The 22,256-nt window shown below is 56.9% G+C and overlaps 1 protein-coding gene across 1 annotated transcript in view; it reads right to left on the reverse strand.

The window, feature by feature from the left end:
* LOC114054146 (histone deacetylase 4) overlaps positions 1-22,256 on the reverse strand; it is a 253,940-nt gene that overhangs the window by 67,504 nt on the left and 164,180 nt on the right. Inside the window, exon 4 of the mRNA XM_027877293.1 lies at positions 11,735-11,979. Within this exon, the coding sequence (XP_027733094.1) occupies positions 11,735-11,979 (245 nt within the window). The remainder of the gene's footprint in view (positions 1-11,734; positions 11,980-22,256) is intronic.

The following is a 22,256-nucleotide window of genomic DNA, read 5'->3' on the forward strand; positions in this document are numbered from 1 at the left end:
GAGAGGCACCTTGGATGCAGAGGGTCAAAAGCCCAAGGGAAGAGGTTTCCCTTTGTCTGGCCATTAACAATTCATTCTGAAATCAGCCAAAAATGGCCTACAAACTTGTTTCAGCAAGAGGGCAGTTCTTCGGAGGGTCGCCTTCCAAAACGGCTTCATCATCCCTCACGTGTAGCACATTTCCTGTGGTTTCTTAAGGTGGGATCAAAATAAAGCCACCGACTAGAGAGCCTGGGCCAAAGCCAGGTGGGAAGAGCCTTGGTCAAGGGGGTCACCAGGGAGCCCCGCTTCTACGTCTAAGACAGTGGGCCAGGGCAGACGATGAGATGGGGTGCTTAGGCGCCCGCTTGGCTCTGCTCCCTGATATGGTCACGGTAGCTCTTGCAACCATGACCTGGATGGGGGGGGGCAGACCCAGACGGCCAAAGATGTCATGAGATGGGCGAGAACCCCTTGGGGGCACAATAGGCATCTTCTGATCTCTGAGGGGCTGTCCTGGAGAAGGGGAGTTCTCTTAGGCTCTGGGTAAGGAGAATAAGCATAACAGCTGTCCCCAAGTGGAAGGGAGGGGCTGCCTCGGGCTGGACTGCATCACTTCTGAGAAGGCTCCTGAGTAAAGGCTGGAGAGCCATTGCTGGGGACACTGGATTCTGTGAACAGCCATGGGAGAGCACAGTCTGCAAGGACTTATTTGTCACTGACTGAGTAGCAGGCACTAGGGATACAAAGGCAGAAACGAAAGAGTCCTGCCCTCTGGGAGCTTCCGTTCTACCCTACCTCTCAGAGCTGCCCTTCCTGAGACAACCAGCCGGGCGAAGGGCAGATTACACTTCCTAGGGGCAAAGCAAAGGGGCCGGGAGCCAGGTCCGTCGGCTGAAGCCAGCATTTGTCAATGTTTATACCATCACAGACTCCCACATCTGCTCCATGTCACTGCTCCTCCTGTTAACGAAGACGTGTCTGTGCTCCCGGATGCTGGGACGCCCTTGCAGGGCTGAGTGCTGACAGGTGTGCCTGGTGGAGTGGGGCTATCCTTTGGTCCTGGGCCCTGACTGTCCCCTGTGATCAGTGCAGCCACTCTGGACACCAGGCCCTCCATCTCCTTCCCGTTCTCCCTCTCCCTGGAGCTGCCTCTCAGAATATTCGTTTCTCAAACAGTATCCAGAAAGAGAGCTGGATGAGATCTTTCAACTGTCATAAAAAGATCAGGAGGGGAAAAAGAAAGAAAAGAAGTAACAGACGCTAGTGATTAAAGCTCTTCGGCACGACCTCACTTCCAGAGAAACGAGAGAATCTCCCAGGGCTCAAACCTAATGAGTGAGGAGACACCGGTCTTCAGCCCTGACTTCTGGGCAAGATCTCCTGTCCTGCCTGTGCTTGGGCAGGAGACAGGAGTCATGGAGGAAAGGGGAAAGGAGTGTTTCCATTGCACTGTGAAAGCTGTGATTGGCAAAAACTGCTCAATAATTTTTCAAATTGATAGAGAAGGGAGAGAAGGGAGGGAGAGAGGGAGGGAGGGAGGAGGGAAGGAGAGAGGAAGGAAGGAATGAGGGAGGGAGGGAAGGAAAGAAGAAGGGAAGGAATGAAGGAGGGAAGGAGAGGGAAAGAAGAAGGGAGGGAGGGAGGAAGGAAGGGAGAGAGAGAAGGAAAGAAGAAGGAAGAGAGGGAGGAAAGGGGGAAGGAGGGAGAGGAAGTGCATTTTAAGCTGAATGCCTTTACACCGTTCAAGCAGGCCAAGCTCTGTGTGTACTTCCCATCTAAATAGCTCAGACCCTTGGCACCTCACGGAAAACTGGAAAAAGCCCTGAATTTGGAGGAAGGAGTTTACTTTGGCACTCACGGCACGAATGACCCTGGGTTAGGGCTAGTTTCTCATCCTTCCTGGGTCTGTTTCCTTCTCTGCCAAATGGAAGCGCTGGCCCTGCTGCTCTCTGGCTCTCCTGCCCACTTTCAGGGGATGCCCCGAAGGGCTCTTGGGATGGTCTTTTGGAGCCACTGTGGCTGAAGAAAGTGAACAGCCTCGAGCTGAGGAGATCGGGGCATTCGGACTATTCCCAGCTGGCGTTGAGGGGTGAGCTGGGCCGAAACCCTCACTGTAGTCTTTGAGACAGGCCAGCTCAGGGCAGTGTTATGGTCCAGGCAGCCAGTGGCCCTGACTCAGCGAGAAGACCCATAGAAACCAAACCCCACTCGCTGGGCGCTCCAGACAGGAGGTGGAGCCGATCTCTGCCGAGGTAGGCAAACCTCTGCCCCTCCAGCCCCCTCCCAGCTGGCAGCAGCATGGTAATGCCACAGGCAGCAGTGGGCAGAGCTTCCATATCCATTATTCAGCAATCATGACCCCTGGCAGATCTGTGGATGTCTTAGCAGTGGACTCTGGCCTTCCCTGGGGGGGTGCTGCAGGCCACCCCACCCCTGATTTCACTGTTCTGCTTGAAAGAGCTCTCCTCAAAGTCTGTAGGTGAAAAGAGGGGTTGGAATAATCGGGGGAGCGACTGTCCCACTGTAGACCAACTGCCCCCCAACATACACGGGGGCTTCTGCTGAGGCGGGGGGGTTTCTGCTCAAATCTCATTAATACAGGGAGAAGCTGCTGCTGGCTTTCATCACACCAAGGAACGTGCTCGCCAGCACAAACTCCAATCCCCCTTCAACAACACACTTCTAATTAACACAGGGCCAGCAAGACCGGAGAAAAGAGACCAGAAATAACTACTATCTGCAGACTTTCAGGGGAAAGCAAAACCAAAGTGTGGTGTCAAGGCAAGCCTGAATTCCCAGGGAAGGCGTGAGTGCTCTGGCCAGGCCGTGTGCGCCTCCCCTGGCGCCCAGTGCGCAGGGGCCAGGCCGGCCAGGTTCAGAGGCTCAGCAGCAGAGACATCTCCAGCTGTTAGACAGGCCCCAGCTTCCACATAGGACAACGTGAAGGGATCTTATCCACCTCCAAGTTCCAGATTGTTCTGGGCTGATGAGAGGCAGAGAGCCAGCCATGGGTCAGAAGACCTGACACGGGGAGAGTCTGGGGTCCGTCCCCAGGGAGGGCTCACACCAACGGCTTCAGGACAGGATTTGGTGCTCATGGGACCTGGGTTCAAATCCTGACTTGGTCCTTTCCTCCCTATGAGTCATTTTACCTTTGAGCACATCTGCCCATTCATAAAACAAGGGTTTGGACCCACCCAATCAGTCTGCCAGCATTAAGTACCTTGGGAAGACTGGAGGCCAGGGCAAGGGCCCATGCCCGTGACTCTGCTGGGCACCTTCAGCTCTTAGAGCCGGGGCACTGAGGAGGGGCGGTGCCTTGCCCAGGGGACCATGGCTATTATTTGTCCAGGGAGAGGTCGAACCCAGGTCCTCCTGGCTCCCAGGACTCAGTGGGACGCAGGGCAAGTCTACAGGCTGATTTGGTGCTGATGACCAGAACACCATTATCAACGAGCACTTCCGGCTCCTTCAGGGGCGGTCAGGGGCTGCGGGAAGGCCTGGAGGCAGCGGGCTGACCGCTGGCCACACCTGGAGCCATCATCGTGAGATCCAGAACAGCCAAAGAGAGGGAGGAAAAGCCGCCCAGAAACGCTGACCTGGCGGGCAGAGTAATTTCAGACGGTCTACACCAATGACAGAAAACCAGCAGCGCTGTCACTGGCGTAAGATCATTACACCCCGGGGGTGTGATAAGCTCGGGCAGGACACCAGGCGTGCCCTCCCTTCCTGGGGGTGGCACGCAGACATTCATTCTACTTCATGAGCATTTACCAAGTGCCTGGAGGGGGCCAGGACCTGGGCATTCAGGGAGCAGAGGAAGGCCAAAGGCCAGACATTGCAGAGCTTCCATTCGGCCGGGGGGGATATCCTGGGTGTCCAAAGAAGGCAGCCGAGCTGAGCCTCGATGGCCATCTGGACAGCCCGGCATCCACGACTGCCGCAGGAGGAGCCTCCTTCCCCATCCGGACTGTCTGCGTCCCCCGCCCCATCTCCAAGGGGGTGCAAGCTCCTTGAAGTCAGCCCCTGCCCCCCACACACACAGCCACAGCACCGGCCCAGCCTCGGGCAGAGCATTCAGCGGAGGATGACAGTCTACTACGAGCTCCTCCTAAAGCTGGGCTACTGGACAATCACTAGGCCCATTTCACAGGTGAGGAAACCGTGGCTCAGGCACAATTACCCCCCACCCCTGGCCTCCAAGGGCTGAGCTATCTCCTCTCTGGGGCTCAGGGCACACCCTGCCAGCCAAAGGCTAATTAGCCCTGGGCATTGCATACTGGGTCACTAGCCAGCAGCTTCAAGCACCAGCTAGCCCGGGGAACACTGACCTTTCTCTTGTTAAAGAGGAGAGACCTCTACCAAATCCTCCTTTTCTGGCCCAGGCCAGATGCGTCCCCTCTCTGGGAATAACACAATGGAGGCTTTTGCTTGAGCCCTGCAAAAGGTCTCCCTTGGGCAGAACTGACACGAGCTCTCATCCCCGTCTGTCTCCTCCTTTCTCTGTCTCTGTCTCTCTCCTCCTTTCTCTGTCTCTTTGTCTCCCCCTCATTCTCTGTATCTGTCTCTCCCTCCTTTCTCTTTCTCTCTCTCTCCTCCTTTCTCTGTCTCTGTCACATATGCGCATATGTGGGTACACACACACATCCATGCATGTCCCGTTTGCACCCAGGAGAATGCAAGCTCCTCGTGGGCAGGGATGGTCTTTCTCTTTTGCTTTATTTTTGCATCCACAGTGACTGGCACATGGGGCAGAAGGGACTCCAGAGCTGCTGGTCCACTGGTGAGGCCCCACGCTGGCACTGGAGGTGGAGAAATGCTTATGGCGTGCCATAAGCCACATGCACAGAGCCCCAGGGGCCTGGGCCACGGGCTCACCTTTATCTGAGTGCAGCTGCTGCCAACCCCCCGACGTGTCCCAGGTGACTGACAGGGAGCCCCACGGGGAGAGGAACAAGCCTGGTCTCCCCCTCCCTGACGTCTGCCTTGGGCCACCGCAGACCCTGGCCCCCCTGCAGTCCTCCACCCTTCCCTGGACATATGCCCCTTTCTTTCCAGAGTCTCTGCCTTCCCCTAAGCAGCCACCCCCCCTTATCTGGCACGCCCTGCACCCCTCCCTTATCTGCTGCAACCCTATGTATCTTTCCAGGCCGGGCTGCAATGCCATCTCCTCTTAGAATTGCTCTCCCATCGCCCCGAGCTGAAAGCGAGCCCCACCTCCATCAGCACCCAGCCAGGCATGGTCTGTTCTGGGCTATGCCTATCAGCGCTCCATCTCAGCTCTTCTAGGCTGGGGCAAGGCAGCTCCTTCATCTGTCTCCTACGACTCTGGGTCTTCCAGTGGAAGGGATGGGAGAAAAGCTTCCTGGGACAAATGCAGAGGCGGCAACCGCCCACTTACTGTGGAAGGCTTATCTCCCAGACACCATGCTAAGCAGCGAGGCCTTCCGCCTCGCAACATCACAGAGGCTGGGACCGGACATCCTTCCCGAGCCAGCTCTCGCCCCAGGCTACTGGCTTCTTTCACACAGCTCCTGCTACCTGCCTTGTGATAAATACGTTCCTCTCTCAAGGCGGTCACAGGACACCCCACTACTCTCTCACATGAAAATCCAGTGGACAAACGTGGCTGCAGAGAAGGGCGACTCCCCTTGCTCCCTCCCATGAGTGCTGGGAAACAGGAGTCTGGCCAGAAGACAACACGAAACCCGATGTCAAAGCTCGGGGTGAGGACTGAACTGACCTGGGGAGCACCGTCACCCCTCTCGTGGCGGAGGGCCGTGATGTCTCGGGGGTGGAAACAGGAATTTTGGTTCTGAGATGCCACCTGGCCGCCCAGGGGAGGACGAGAGGCTGCCTCCAGACGCCACCTCGCGACCACGCTCCTGGGGAGGAGTCTGGCTCTGGCTCTTCCGCTCCTGGCTGTGCCCCCCAGGTCCAAGCAGAGTAAGGTAATCCTGTCTCCCCTGGGTCTCCCAGGACAGGCCTCAAATGCTCCAAGACTGTCAGGCTACGTCTCCTGGGCTTTCTTCAGGTCAACCACAGCCACCTGCTTCAACCACTCCTCGGAGGCCATCAGCACCCCAGCGGCCCTCCTGGTGGGGCTTGTCACCGTTCTCATCATCATCATCAACAGCACCTACTATGTGCCAGGGACGTGCCAGGTGCTTCACAGATATTATTTCACTTGATCCTCACAACAACTCTGATGTGAACACTATTATCTCCACTTTACAGATGAGAAAACTGAGTCACGCAGAGGTTAAGCGACTTGCCCAGGGTCACACAGCTAGTAAGTGTCTGAGGCTGAATTTGAAGGCAACTCTTCCTGATTCTAGGCCCAGCACAGCAACCGCTGAGCCACCGGGCTGCCCCAGGAGGAAACTGAGGCCCAGGCTCCGGAGACTTGACAGGAAGGGTCTGAGGCAGGCTTCCCCGCCCACGCGAGGCCAGCGCAGAGTGTGCTTCGGGCACTTCCGGGAGCTGCACGAACGCCAGTGTGACTAGCGTCCTCATCGTCATCGTCCCCAAAGGGGTGACCGGCCGTTTCCCTACACTCGGTCAGTGATAGCCCACCTCTGTGCCTTTGCACAGCTCACCCGCCTCCTCTTGAGCGGCCTGCAAGGTGGGCCCCACCAATCCTGCCGGGCGAGCTCCCTGCTCTGCTGCCTCCCGCCTGCCCGCGGCCCGCTCCCTTCCTGCCCCAATCGCTCGGGGCTGCCGCTTCCTCCGCTCAGAAATGAAGGGACTTGGGCCGTGCAGCGAAAGCCTGGGGATCCGCGTGCCCTTGACGGCGCGGCAGGGCTCGGCCTCCCCCTCCTGTGCAGCCCGAGGCCCTCCTCTGGACGCTCACCAGCTGAGCGGCTTCAGCCGAGCCCCTTCCCCTCTCTGGCCTCAGTTTCCCCATCTGTAAGACAAGAGGGTTGGGCCGGATGGCCTCTGAGGTCACTGCCGGGTCTAGAGTTAGGCTCCTGTGACCAGGCACACGCCAAGGGACTGAAGAGGCCCAAACCGATGCCCGGGACCAAGAAGGGACCGTTCCTGGGCCACAGAAGGCGGGCGGGCCCCCTGGGGCCCCTCCAAGGGCGGCAGCGGCCGTGTGGGGGAGGGAGATGAGGACACACATACAGACCACAGGCTTGCTCCTGGGAATGAGCCAAGGGCCTCTGAAGGTGAGGCCCGGGCCCAGATGACACCTCAGAGCCTCCCCCCGCCCCCGACTGTGCAGTGCGGGGAGCCCCTCCTCAGAAGCCCAGGCTGCCTCTCCACACTCTGCCTCTCTAGCCACTGTGGCACGCTGTCCCTGTCTGCACGCTCTTCACAACTGCGCACGTTGACGGAAGCCTAGCCTGGCACGGATTATGGGGTACCTGCAGCCCAGGAATCCTCCCGAGGCCAGAATGGAGAGATGGGGGCCCCTTCCCTGCCCCCCCCCGCCCCGGCTCCTGGTCCTGCTCCCGGGAGCGTCCCCCGGCGAGCCCTTCCCCCAGGCCACAGCCCCTTCTTTGGGCGCCCACGTTCCTTCCGATGGGGTGGGAGGCCACGACAACAGAAGCTGGAATTCGCGGTACAGGGGCTTTTCTTTAAGGAAAACAAACCAGATGGAGAAAGCCTGGAGATTACCTGGTCCAACCTCTTCCTTTTACATCATTTACTTTAAATGAATAAATGGTGTTTTCACTTCTATATATTTATATAGATAAATACAAATGAGGGAAATAGAGGAAAAGCCCTGTAAAGGGCCGCCCATGAACGCATCCACAGAGCACGTGACCCCCTTTCTGGTCAGAAACGATGTTCCGGGCACATGGGTACTCTCTTCCTTTTGTGCCTCTCTCTTCACTTCTATTTAAGAGAACTGGAAACCGAGGCCTGGGAGCTGTCCCCTACCCTGTCCACTGGGAAATGACCCTGGCTCGTCTTGGTGGACTCTGGGATACTCTAAGCTCTCGCTGTGAGGGGACCCTCAATCTGGCCACAGCAGGTGACATTCTGTTTAAGCAAGTCTCCAAGGCCATTTACCAGCTTTCGCATGGGGAAGGAGATGGGGTGAGGGGGCAGTATTGGCGGAGGAAACCTGAGACCCTGAGATCATGGAAGTTAGGTGGTCTGCCAAACAGCCAATGAGGAAAAAGCCCTGGAAGGCCACAGCCAAGGCCTTCCAGGCCAGCAGAAAGAAGGAGACTGGTCTCGGGGTTTGACTGCCCCAGTGGTCCCCACACAACCCTCAGGAAGCCCAGAAACATCCCACTCAAGTGCCCTGTCCAGGGACCCGAGGCAGGCCTGGGGGAGGTATCCTGCAACAGGAGGGAATTTCAAGGTAATTCATTATAATTAGCTGGGAAGGAGAGAGAGAGAGAGAGAGAGAGAGAGAGAGAGAGAGAGAGAGAGAGTGAGTGAGAGAGAGAGAGAGAGAGAGAGAGAGAGAGAGAGAGAGAGAGAGAAAGGTGATATTAATAATGAGTTTATCAGACTGTCAACTAGTAGGCCTGGAGTCCCAGGGCAGGCAGAGGGTTGGGTAGCTCCCCACAGTTGGGAGATACTCCCTGTGGCTTGAAACTCAAGTGCCTTCAACGTGGGGGAACACGGAAGGTTTCTTGTTTTCATGCATATTTTTAAGAGTCAGAACATGTTGGGCCCATGGCCATTTCAGCCAGGCCAGTGGGAGCACGGTCCTGCCTGACCCGTCTGCTTTGGCCAATCCCTGATCTCCTTTCCAGGCTCATCAGCACAGGCCTCAGGCCTCAGGCTGACAGTCAGCCTTGATAAATATGAATAAGGGAGAAAGGAACACCCCTCCAGTGCCTTAATGACATGAAAAGCCCATCGAGTATATCGCTCGACTTTAGCTGATGCTGCCCAGAGTGAAAGGACCCACGTACAAGGGCAAAGAGCCGATCGGGGAAGCCCAGGTGTCTAAAGTGCCCACCGTGGGCCCACGAGCCCAGAGCACACCAGGAGAACGTCACAATCTCGGAGATCCCAGCAGCCCTCGGGTTCGACACAAGAATCCAGGTTTTCGCTTTCATTGGCTCAGACCCCCATTGCAGCTCCCGCTCCTGATCGGGAGGTGAGGGGCCACCATTGTGCTGACCGCCCCTCAATGACCACGTGCCACCCTGCCCCTGCCAACGGCCCCCTCGCTCCACGTGACAAGCCCACACCCAGCTTCCCAGACAGGACCATGGGCTCGGAGCCTGGCCCGTAATGGAGGCTTGTGACTGAGTGACGAAGCCTCCCCTGGGGCCTTCCAGAGGGCCGGAGCCATGCGCTCACCCCGGCATCGGCAAAGCCCGGAGCTTGACCACAAACCCAACAACTTTCAGAGAAGGGGAAAATCTGGAATAATGCCTTAGGGGAGCCTGGAACCTCCAAGAGGTTGGGGCCTGGCACAGTCAAAGGATCACCAACCTGGGCATTGTGGATTAGCAGCTGGATGGGAGCTAAACACCTCACTGCCAAAATGGGGAAACCGAGGCACTGCCCACAAGTCTGAGGAGCAGATTCCTGCTTTATGCCCTTGTTTTACTGGAAAAGAAACTGAGGCCCAAATATGGGACTAAACCACCCAGCCCAGGGGCCCCTCCCCCAGGCCCATAAATCTCGAGTGACCAGATGACTCTCGTCCTCATATGCCTGTCTCTCATCGGGGCCTCCCAGCAACCACGAGGTAAGTGACTTCCTCTTTCTTACATCCAGGGGAGAATTCCAGGGCATCATTGGAGACATTTTCCAGGACAGGAGACTGACAAAATACTCCCCTTTGCCCACCCTTCCTCACCCTTCACAAGAGGCGACCTAAACCCATCTCTAGATGATGAGCGACCTTTGTAAAAGGTGACAAAATGCCACCAGGTTCCCTGCCCGGGCACAGCACAGAGGGTCTGGGTGCCACCCAAGCCCCTAGACAGCTTGGCCTGGTATCCCTTGGGACACCCCATGCCCAGGGCCCACGAGAACGCGACAGGAAGCAAGATGAGGCAGAGAACCGCGACGGACAGATCGGCCCCTGGGATTATAGAGACCGGGTTCATCCTCAGAGACGGGAACTTCCCCATCTGGCCCCCACCCCCACCCCTACACCCCGAGGCCATGGCGTGCTCCTGAGGAGGGAGAGAGATGAGAATCAGCCAAGGTCATAATGAGGAAAGAGTACATGTGCATGTGTATGTCTGAGGGGGTGTGAATGAGTGTGATTGTGAGTGGGTGTGTGTGTGTGTGTGTGTGTGTGTGTGTGAGACAGACAGAGACAGTGTATGGTCAGGGGTATGTGTGCACGAATCTGTGTGTGTGTATATGTGACAGTGTGGGTGAGTATAGGTTTATGAGTGAGAATGTGTGTATGAGTGTGAGTGTGTAAGTGAGAACATGTATGTGAATGAGAATGTACATGGTTGTGTGTGCGTGAGTATATGAGGGTGTACATGTGTGTGCTCACGTGCACGTGTGTGAGTGTATGAGTGTGTGCGGATACATATATAGAGTGAGGGTGTGCACATGTGTGCTCATGTGTATGTGTGTGAGCACACAAGTATGAGCATATGGGGGGGTGTGCATGTGTGTGCTCACGTGCATGTGTGTGAGCACATGGGTGAAGGTGTGCACATGCGTGAGCGCACGAGTGTGAGCGTACAGGTGAGAGTGTGTCTGGCGGGTGAGCGTGGCAGGCCTTTGCACGCCGGGGCCTGTCTGCCTCGCCCCTGCCGGGCCTGGGCCTCCCCCTTGGACGCAGAGTAGGCGAGCACATGAGGGAGAGCTGGTCTGCCGCTGGCAGGGGCTCGGCCGGTGGCGGTGGGCAGCAAAGGAAGGAGGGCAGCCTCCACTAATGAAGCGCCTACCGTGTGCCAGGCACCGTGCTAAGTGCTTTAGAGCTGTTATTGCATTTGATCGTCATAACAACCCTGGCAGGCAGGTGCTAGTATTATCTCCACTTTACAGATGAGGAAACTGAGGCAGACTAGGTTAAGTAACTGGCCCAGGGCCACCCAGCTAGGCTGGATTTGAACCCAGGTCTTCCTGACTCTTTCTGTGCCTGCCGCCCGGCCTCAACGAACCGGCCTGGGAGCAAAGCGCCCCGGGCTCTGGCCCTCCGGATGACCCGAGGCAGGGCGACGTCAGCTTTCTGGGCCTCGGTTTCCTCCCCTGTGCACGCTCCTGACAACGCTCCTTCTGCTACAACTTAATCTGCCTCAGTTTCTTCATCTATAAAATAAGGGGGTTGGGCTGGTCAGGGGGTCTCACCCTGGGCCAGTGAATGGGATTTTTAAAAATACTCTGATCATTATGCAGCCACATAGCTGGCTTCTCCTGTCCTCTACCTACTGTACTTTGAGAGGAGCAGGGGCGCCCCAGGCTTCCCCAGGCTGAGTGCAGGGGGCCCAGCACACAGGAAGGGGGAAGAATCCCTAGCCCGGGTGGGCTCCAAGGTGCCGCCACGGTGACCTGGGGCAATGACGCAGGGCCCCGTGCCTCAGTTTCCTCAGGTGTAAAGGGAAGGGGAGGGGCTGGGTGATTTCCAAGGCTCCTTCCAGAGCTGGCCCTTGGATGCTGACCTGCCCCTCGAGCCAGAGCCCCCCACTCCCCCACCCCCGTCACCGCCTCCAGACCCCACGTTGGGAGAGCCGAAGGCTCAGAGAAGATGCTCCCGCCCGGGCACCCCGGAGGCAGGAGGGGAGGCCGAGCCCCTTCATTCCCTGCTCCTCCCGCCTCTCCGGCGTGGCCGGGTGCGTCTGGCGTCCGGCTCCCCACTCACCTTGATGTGCTCGTGGAGCTGGGCCTCGTGCTGCCGCGAGAGCTGCTCGTGCTGCCGCTGGAACTCGGCGATGAGGATCTGCCGCTGAATCTGCTGCTTCTGCTTCAGGGCCAGCAGCTCCTGCTGCAGCTGCTGCTCGCGGAGCGTGGGCTCCGTCACCGGCAGCGAGAACTGGTGGTCCAGGCGGAGGTCCATGGGCACGGCGGAGGGCGCCACTTGGAGGGGCAGCGCTGGGCTCACGTCCACTGCAGCCGGGAAAGAGAAGGGAACACGGCTGGTCAGGCGGCTGCGGCGGACGGCCACGCACACCGTCCCCCCAGCCGGTCAGTCATGGAGGCCTCCCCCCAAATGACTTCCCACACAGTCGGTATCGGATACGTGTCGGGGTACAGACACGAGTATCTCCCCTAGAAGAACGGAGGCTCCCTGAGGGCAGACTTCCCTGTGTGTCTTTACAGCTCCAGAACCCAGCACAATCCCTGGCACACTGTTGGCAGGCTGATGGGACTCCAAGGGCACGTGGAGACAGACGGGCACTAAAAGACCTCAGAAGGGCTCAGAGAGGAGGATCTGAGTCACCCGATGACCCCTGTGGGGGGAGGGCTCCGAGGTGACTGGTAGGAACGAAAGCGCCTAACAGCGAACCACGGCGGGAGGGGAGGCAGAAGCCCACCAGCCAATCCCCCCTCCCCCCCACTGTCTCCACTCAGTGCTCAGCTGCGTCTGACACCACCCGCTTTTGCTTCGTCACCCTCACGTGACGTTTCCAAAGAGAAGTCATCCTGGGGCAGCCCCTCTCCCCCAAATCACTCACTCATGAACGGGAAGGTAAGAGAGGATTGGCTCAGGATGGCAGAAGAGGGCAGAGCATCGCTTGAGGGCAAGGACGGAATGTGCCCTCGGGGGTCCAGCAGGAGCAGGCTCTGGTGCCACGGCCAGACAAGGGCCCTCTTCAGAAACGTGTTCACCAGGCGGAGCCCAGAAAGTGCCCTCCACCACTCCTAGGCCAAAGTGTTTTCACAGAGACTCTGGGGGCCGGCCCGCGTTTTCACTTTCAAACACAAATGAATGCATTGCAAAATAAAGCAGAAGCCAAACCCATCTCAGGAGGCTTCGGGCTAACTTCAGAAAGCTCCAAAAATGAAAGGAGACCTGCTGGGCTGCAGAGGTCAGTCATCCCAGGTGACCGCCCACAGGCCATGCCTGGTGAAGGGATGGGAAGGAAGCCCCGGGCCAGGCCGCTTCCCGTGCTGGGTGACCTGGCTGGGACTGGCAAGCGCTGGTGATGGCTCCCTCAAACAAAACCAGTGTTTACACGCCTGGCACAGGGGAGAGAAGGAGACACTACCGCCAGGAGGAGACAGGCCCTGCCTGCCCTCAAGGAACTTGCACTCCATCAGGAAACCACTTGGACACAGAGAAGAACCAACATAGAGACAAAGTAACTACAAGGCCATGGGGGACGGGCACCAGAAGTTGGGGGTGGGGGGGTGGGAAAGACCTCAGGAAGGCGGGCACAATCTGAGCAGAGTCTTGAGCCGGCTGAGGAGGGAGGAGATCGCAGGCATCACCTACCAGCTTAGCCAAGAAGGGCAGTTGGTCTGGCCAGAGAATCTGTAATGCAAATACGCCTGGAAGAGTCAGAGGGCTTTACATTTCCAATGCAATGGTCCGTGATATTTTATCCTAGTAGATCGAGGCAGCCCCTGGAATTTCTGTTCAGAGCTCGGCTTTAGGAGCAGCCAGATAGAAGCTGTAGCGGGGTAGGAGGGAGGGACTGGAGAAGGCATTGGACCTTCGTGACCCGGGTCTCATGTCTATATCTGTACAGACACATTTTTTTTGGGGGGGGGGGGGTCTTTCCAAAAATAATATTTGATAGGCGGGAAGGGAAGGGGGAGGGATACTGGTTACAGACAAGAGCACTCAGGTGGTGCCAACTTAGGAGGGCGGACAGTGATGAGCCCATGACCGTGACAACTCCCACCTGAGCAGCCAGAAGGCAGGAACGGGAAATCCCAAAGGCAAAAGTGGGGACCACATCCCCAGTGAAGGAGTTGAAAAAAAGGCAATGTAACTGGGGTCTCAACACGCGCAGATCTGGGGAACATCTACGCAATCTCAACGTGGTCAAAAGAACTGGCAACACCTCAAGAACTGTGGTCAATGCAGAGACCACGCAGATGCCCAAGGACCACCCCCTGACACACAGCGGATGGCCTGGCGGAGCAGGCCGAAACCTGGGTTTGAGGACACAGTCAATACAGAAATGTGCTTCGTCTGACTGCCTCAAGAGGCTTCACCCTCTTCATGTGCGGGGCCGGGGTTAGCTTGCCTCAACTCTAGGCCTGTATCAGCTCTTAGTCACACAGCTGGACTCCAGCAAGCAATCCCACTAAGGGATGCTTTCCCCAAGTTCATATTCTTTCCATCTCAGCTAATGCCCAGGACAACCCTGTCTAAGTAAGATCCACTTCCAGAATCCCAACGTGCAAAGGCCTGGAGGCCATCACGAATAGGGGTGAGGCCTCCACAGCAGCCGTGCCTCCGACAACCCTGGACTCCTGGTGAGCGACCACTGCCCGCCTTTCACAGACAGGGTGTGAAACAAGGGAACCAGTCAGGACTTAGTGGCCACCTGGCTCTGAGCTGGAAGGCCCAGAGCTGGACGGGACCACAAAGGCTGTGCAGTCCAGGCCCCTCATTTTATAGAAGACTGGCCAACATCACATGAGCACTAGTCGGCAGAGGCACAATTGGAACCCAGACCCACTGAGTGCAAAGCCACTGGGGTGCCCACCAGGACGTCTCCCTGCCCTCGGCTGCCTCCCTGTTCCTAAGGGTTAGGGCCGAGCTGGGAAAAGAAGCAGCGGGTATGTGGAACATTTCGTTTCCTCCACAAATGGAGCACCGATCTTGCCTGGAGGTATTTTTATACTAACCTCCAAAGCATACCAGGCCTAACGTGTCTACTATCTTTATCTCCTGTGCTATATTTAAGACAGGTTGTCTTCATTCAGAGTTTTTTCCTTTTTTCCCTTCAAATAGCTACCAATCTGGAACCAAGTCAAACACAAACAACTGTTTATTAGGGGATACTAAACATGGAGAAACACCAACCCAGCTTGGGCTCCAACTCGTGGTCACGCAAAGACTGAAAAGCATATCCAGCCAGCCCTGAATGGTGCCACCAGACACTGGGCCCCCCAAGATCATTCCATACACACGAGGGGTCTGGCTCCACCAGATGCTGGGCCCTGGGAGGCCGTCCTCACACACACAAGGGGTCCGGTCCCACCAGATGCTGGGCCCTGGGAGGCCATCCTCACACACACGAGGGGTCCAGTCCCACTAGACACTGGGCCCCCAAGGCTGTCATGACACACGAGGGGCCAGGCCATCACGGAGACACACCTTTCTTAGTGTTTACTTCACCCAAGATGAACTGGTTCATACAGCTGTGAAAATTCGAGGGTGGCTCCAGGGTGCACCCAGGCCAAACACCACCCTGTCCTGAAGAGGAGACTAAAGACAGGAGAGGTAGCAAGGGGCGTGAGGAGAGGGCCCAACACAGAGCCTTGGAGACAGCCACAGCTAATAAGCAAAAGCCAGATGGAGGCCCAGCACAGAACACTGAGAAGGAGCTGTCAGGCGGACAGGAGGAGAAGCAGGCAAGAGCAGTGGTGAGAGACAGAAGACAGCATGGAGGAAGGAAGGGGATAGACAGTCCTTTACATCTGGTGGATGGACAGAGTGCTGGGCCTGGAGTCAGGACGACTTGTGCTCAAAGCCAGCCCCAGACATTTGCCAGCTGCGAGACCCTGGGCAAATCACTTAACTGCTGTTTGCCTCAGTTTCCTAGTCCATAAAATGGGGATCATAGTAAACCTCCCTCCCAGAGTTGTGAGGACCGATTGAGACAATAATTGTAAAGCATTTAGCAGTGTCTACAACGTGCTACAGAAATGTCAGCTGTTCATTAGGAGACCATCAGCAACTCCGGAGAGGTGTCTGGGCCGAAGGATGAGGTGGGAAGCCAGAGTGCAGAGGAGAGGAGGGTCCCAAGCAGCAGAAACGCCTTTTCAAGAAGTCCATCACAAAAGGGAGGAGAGAGAAGGGATGGCAGTCCCAGGGCCCGTCCTGGCACACACAATGCCTTTCCAGTGGGAGCCGGGTCTGTGGTCCCGCCAATGCTCAAACTCTCCCGAGGTGGCTGTTCCTGCCGGGCCCACCCCCGCCCCCCACAAGCCTGCCCCGCGGCCAGAGGGCGGCCAAGTCATCCCCAGGGCTCCCTCCTTTGGCCTGGGGCCTCGAGGGCCAAGCAGGACCTGCCTCAGCCTCCTTGACACACACCTCCAAGCTCTACAATGCCACCAGGGGCAGGCTGGCTCTTCTGTGGACACAACACTCCATTCCGTAGCTCTGATGGCAGCCCCACTCTCCTCCTCCCTTCTCCTCCCCACCTCCCTCCCCTTCCCCACCTCCGCCTCTCAGAAACCCTGGCTCCCAAAGAGCCTCCTCTTCTGGACATCCCCAGGGGTCAGCATCACTCCCCCCTCCCCACATTCATCCCTGAGCGTTTATTTTCTGGCTGATAGAGAACATGCCACACTCCCAGGGCAGGAGGGAGGGCCCTGAGATCAGAGACGGCCTCGCTTTTGTCCCCTTCCCCTCAGGGCCAACAGCGCTGTCTCCACAGCAAGAACTCGAAAAGGGTCCTCCGATGGCTGGGCCCCCACATCCTGCCTGCCCCTGGTCACCCGCCGTTGGCTCCGCCCAGACTGGGCCCTGCTGCTGCAGCCCCGAGGAATGTTCCTGCCTTCCTCAGGGAGAACTGCACTGTGTGCTGCCTCCAGGAAGCCTCTGGGGGTCACCTCAGGCTAAATAAGGCAAGAGCCCTCAGGTGCGAGCCCAGATCCCAGGAGCCCAGATTTAGAACTTCAAGGGGTGGTGGAAACAAGGACTGTGACGTCTATGCAATCAGTGCAGATGGCAGCCCCAGCCGCTACTGGAGACCTTCACAGAAATGAGCGCACCTGAGCGCGAGCTCCTGGTCTTTGCTTGTGAACCTCCACTGTGCCCTGGGGCGGGGGCATCCCCAGGAGGGCCAGTGTGGGCAGGGAGACAGTGAGCTACAGCCTCCCTTGGCAGGTGTCTCCCAAGGTTTGCCCGCGCCCTTCCCCTGCTCCCCAAACTCCTAAGCACCAGAACTGTCCGGAAAAGCGGCTGCTCACCAGGAGAGTGACCCGCGGAAGACGAAGCTGTAGACCGAAAGCCAAAGCCAGCCAGAGCATCCGTGGAGACACCTTCAGGTCCCCGCAGGGCTCCCTTCTCCTTCCCCTCCCAGGTCAGAGGCAGCTACCATGCTGGCCGAAAGGCCGCTGCCTCTAAACAGGGGAAACCGGCCTTGCTTTCGACCTCTAGCTTTTAAGGAAGGAGGACTAGTTCTCTCTCCTTCTGATCTCTGCTAATGTAGCCGGCAGTCGCCAGCCACACCTTCTGCAGCTCCAAGTCTGAGTGGTTCCAATCTCACAGAGCCCTGGCTTCCCTTCCAACCCCCCCACCCCAACGACACCCAGCTTCTCCAGTTAATGGTCAGTATCAAATATTTAAATGCACTCTGGGAGCTCCCTATTTAAAGGAATCCAGCAGCAGATCCTCTTAGAAAGTCCAGAAACCTTTTATAGCGCACATCATTGCTTCCTCATTTATGTTGGGGAGGTCTGAGTCGGGGCATATCAGGTTTCCTACAGTGGGCACCATACAATTCCATCTCCACTAAAGCTCTTTCCTGGGACTTGGGAGTCACTCTCCAAGAGCACTTCATCAGTGCTCAATCCTGAAGAGTGACCCTGCCAGCCCCCCAATGACACCAGAACACATCTCAAATCACCCCCTGGGAGGGCGCCATCACTGACAAGGGGGCAGGAAGGGCCAACAAGCCAGAAGGAGGGAGGCATCCAACGTGTTCAGTTCTGGGCTACCGGCTGACCCCAGACTGAGTCTGGGGCAGCCGAAGTAAATTTGGGACAGATGTTTCTTTAGTGACTTTTCAAAGCTGACTTACCACCTCCAACTGCTGCCTGGGGACCCACACTTTAAACAGAACGAGGAGAAACCTGCACGTCACTGATGCCACAATCCAGGAGCTGGCACTGTCTGGCACCAGAGGACGCTCAGAACGTGGCCGCGCACTTGCTGTCTGACCACACACATACACGGACAGGACCTGGCTGAGGGCTGGCCTCCTGGGGGGTGGGGAGGTGGGCAATCCCCCCCCACCCCCTCTGATGACAGCAGCGTGCCAGCTGCCAAGAACAGAGGCACAAGCACCATTCATCCCATTCAGGGCCTGGTGCGTCAAACAGGACCACGACTATTTCGGGCTCAAAAACCCGATGTGAATCCCGCCCCCCACACCCCCCAACAGCCCAGGGTTCTGACCTACAGCAGCCCACAGAGCACAATGCGACCTTCTCTCCTTCAAGAATGCAACGGCCCAACAAAAAAGGCTTGTATTCACAGGAAGATTTTACGGCCAAGTTGAAAATTGCTTTTATAGGTTCTGCCTTGAGAACATATTAATACAATCCGATGCATGACGTTAGCAAGCCACAAAGCCCCCATTCAGGGTGATGCTGAGAAATGGCGAGGCTGGGAAGGAATGGGGAGAAGAGGTCTCCGTCCCAAAGCAGAAGACAGATCCTGTATTATTATCCTCATCCCTGTTATTGTTACAATTTTTGTCACCGCTGTAACTAAGTAAGCCTAAACTGGGGCACTCGGCTCTGCAGCTGGGTCCGAGCAGGCAGACCCGAGGCAGCCCATTATGTCTCACTGAGCTCACAGGAGACCCAGAGAACCAAACCATCTCAGCATCTCGGGGCTCAAAGAGACCCCGGGATCAGCAGTAGCGTCAGGACCCAAAAGGCATCTGCAAACTCCAAGCCCCCGAGGCCCCGAGGAGGGGCCAGAAGCCGACTTCCCCCTCCCCCCGCAAGGACAAAAAGCAGGCGACATTAAGATAGAAAGGAGTAACTGCTCATGAGTGACTTCTTGGAGTGAAAAAACCAAGAAGCTAGAGATAAGTGATAGGATCAAGAGGGTTGTGTTTTATTATTAGTAATCGGAGCTGGAATTTATATGGCGCTTTAAGATTTACAAAGAGTTCTACAATTATTTTATCATTTGGTCCTCACAACAACCCTGGGAGGTATTGTGACCCCCATTTTGCACATGAGGAAGCTGAGGCAGACAGCAGGGAAATGACTTGCCTAGGGTCATTCAGTCAGTAAGTGTCTGAATATGGATTTGAACTCTGGTCTTCCTGACTCCAGGTTCAGTACTCCATCCACTGCACCACCCGTCTGTCTTATTATTAATATCATTATTAAACAACAACAATAATAAAACAGTGCCATGGCGGCTAAGAGTCTGGTTCTGGAGTAAGGAAGATCTGGGTTCAAGTTCAGGTCCTGACGCAGACTGGCCGTGGGCCCCTGAGCACAAAGGCCTTGAAGACCCGGGAGGGTGGGTCAGGCTTACCAGGTTCTCTGTCAGTGGCTCTAGACCCAAGTTTGCCCCCCCTCCCCCACCCCCCAGGCCTCCTGCTTCCATGGGAATCTCCAGTTTCCTTCTAGGACTTTTCACCTGCTGGGAAATGGCAGGAGGGGGTGATTCTTTGGAAACATTTGCCTCTCCTCAGGCAAGGAGAGCTTGCTCCCATACAAGTCAGCCCTCTAGCACCCTAGGGCATCCCGCAATGTGCAGGGGCAGAGCTAGACCACAAAAGAACCCATTCTTCCCAATCTGGATCCCCCCACTCCCCACTGGGGCTCTTCAGATCATTCTTTAGAGATGAATGCATTGGAAAGGGGGGGAGTCCAAGTGATTATGAAAGAATCCAAGCCCAGATCCCAATTTCCTCAACGCCTCCCCTCCCACCCCCAAGCTCCATGCCACCCTTTTGCATAGGCAAGTTTCTTGAGGCTGATTTGTCTGTTATTGTTTGGAGAGGCGCAGAAAAAAGAAACAACGAAGGGTGGCCTTTTGGGGGGCGCGGGGTGGGCGGCTGCTCCGTAACTCTGCCCAGGAGACTGAAAGAAAAGAACGGCGTCTACTACCTTCCTCCTGGTGTGGCCTCTCGGGTCAGCTCCCAGCGTAGCAGACATGGATGGGGCCGAGCCCGGGGGCTGGTGTTTGGGGCCCACGGAGAGCCCACTGCCCACCGTGCCTGGCCAGTCTGCCTCACAGCCCCAGGCCAGGCCTATCTCTGTCTCCCCTTGTGCCCACACTACGCTATCAGTATACTCAAGGTGTGCTTCAGCTCTACCGGAGGGTGGGGGGTGGACGGGAGGGGACAACCGGATCCTGCCCAACATCAGCGGCCCGGTAACAGGAGAAGCTGGGATGGATTTCAAAGGCACCGCATGCGGGGGGGGGGGGGGGGGGGGGGGGGGAGAAGAAGACAAACATTCCAGATGAAGGTGTCTGAGCTTACCCAAACGGAGCTTCATGGCCCTCCCTCCTTCCCGGGGGCTCTGCCTTCAGCTGCTGCTGGCTCTGCTCCCAGCCAATGAGGCCCTGGCATCCTCCTTCTCCTACGGACGCCAGGGAAGTGATGCCCTGCTGATTAACTGGGCCAATTACGAGACCATCAATTCTCCCGCAAACACAGGCCACAAGCCCCTGAATTCACCCCTGTAGGGGTTTAGCTCCTGCTGCCAGGAGAAAGCCAAGTGCCCAGCCCGCCGGGCCCAGCCCGGCCCAGCCCTGCCCAGCCCAGCCCAGCCCAGGGTGGAGAAATGCTGATAACAGCTGACTGAGCAGAAGGAAAAGGCATTTCCCCAGAAGGATTATTTTCAGCTGCTTTCATTGCGAAAAAAGCCAGAAATAGCAAGGCGGGTGTCAAGGGGGGCTGCTTCCCACCCTGTCTGTTTTCCTTTTCTCTGTTTTTCTTTGGGCTCCCTCCCCTGCCTTTGGCACCTGCCTTCCCTTCGGTCTAGAGAGCCTGACTAAAGGCTTTCTCCCGCCAGAAGCTCCTTCCTCAGGAAACACTCACATGCTCACCCCAGGCCCCCAGAAAGGCCAAGGAGATGGACATCCTGGAAGATGGCCCTCCCCCAGCCCCCACAGCAGCCCAAGTCGGGAGAGCTGCCCCCCATAGGTGTCCGGTCTCTGGGCAAGGATGCACACACTAGCAGCCAGCCCCCCATCTCCAAGCAGGGCCGCCCTGCCTCCTGGAGAATCAGAAGGGAACACGATGCATCGATAAATAAATCAATCCATTAAAAGAGACAAAGCTATTTCCAGAAGGGCTCATTGTGTATGCAAGGCACTTGCCCCACTGTCTACACTTCAGAGGATGTCACAACTCCCCGAAACGTGGAGAGACAGCGAGATTGGGGCTATTTATAGAACCCACTTCTGCAATCTCTGACTCCAGCTCGGGGAGGGAGCAGGGGAGAGGGGCGATACAAACAAAGGGTGGTGGCCACTGGTTCCCCCTTCCATCCAGGGCATCCAAGATGGACGTGCCATGCTGCAGTGGAGCCAGGGACCCGCTTGGAGAAGGGAGGGGGTCAACTCTGCCGCATGACCCGGCGAGAAAAGGGACCACTGAGAAAAGGTGGCAGGAAGCCCGGGGGCAAAGATTGAGGGAAGGCTGCTGTCCATGCCTCAGGTGCTAGCCCAGGCTTTAGGCCAGGCCTAGGGCAAGCGTCAGCCTGGCCGCTCCTACGTGGGGAGAGCGCTGAGGAAAATCAGTTCGCACCAAGGAGACGATTCTCTAAGATATTCAGGTTATAAACCCTGTGCTAGAAGTTGGGAGGCAGGGAGATTAAGGACGGGAAGGTGGGGAAAGTACTTTGCAAAGCTTTGATCACGACAAGTTCAGGACGTCCACCTGGAAGGTCACTGTGTGGAAGCAAGACGCCCACAGCAGAGCGTGGTCACCTGGGCTACACATCAGCTCCCTGGGAGAAGGCACACACGTGCATGCGTGCACAGGTGCGCAGACACGCACACAGCCGTGCACACCCAGCACACACACACACATGCACAGGTGCACAGACACACACACAGCCGCGCACACCCAGCACACACACGTGCATGCGTGCACAGGTGCAGAGACGCGCACACCGCTCTTCTAATAAAACACATTTCCCAGCAAATGTGAAGAGCAGGGTCAGAGTAGATTCAGAATCTCAAGGAGGTGTGGGGATCACTGAGTGCAATCCCCATTCTCACAAATGGGTAAACTAAGGCCCAGGGAGGAGGAAAGACTTGTTTGGGGTCATGGAGGAAGGATCAGGGAGTGGACTGCAACCTTAGACTTTAGGTTCTTTCCACTGAATTATACTGTCTTCTTCTTTAGAATAAATGATCACAATGCTGAAAATGACCATATTTCAAACCTGAAAAGCTGAACTTTTAATAACTTGAGGCACAAGAGAAAAACAGACCACTGTGGGTCAGCTCAGACAATCCTGGCACACCCGGCCCTCTCCCTCCTCTCTCTCCC

This window comes from Vombatus ursinus, unplaced genomic scaffold (genome assembly GCF_900497805.2).
Source record: "Vombatus ursinus unplaced genomic scaffold, bare-nosed wombat genome assembly UNPS02004259.1, whole genome shotgun sequence".
In the NCBI taxonomy this organism is placed as follows: Eukaryota; Metazoa; Chordata; class Mammalia; order Diprotodontia; family Vombatidae; genus Vombatus; species Vombatus ursinus.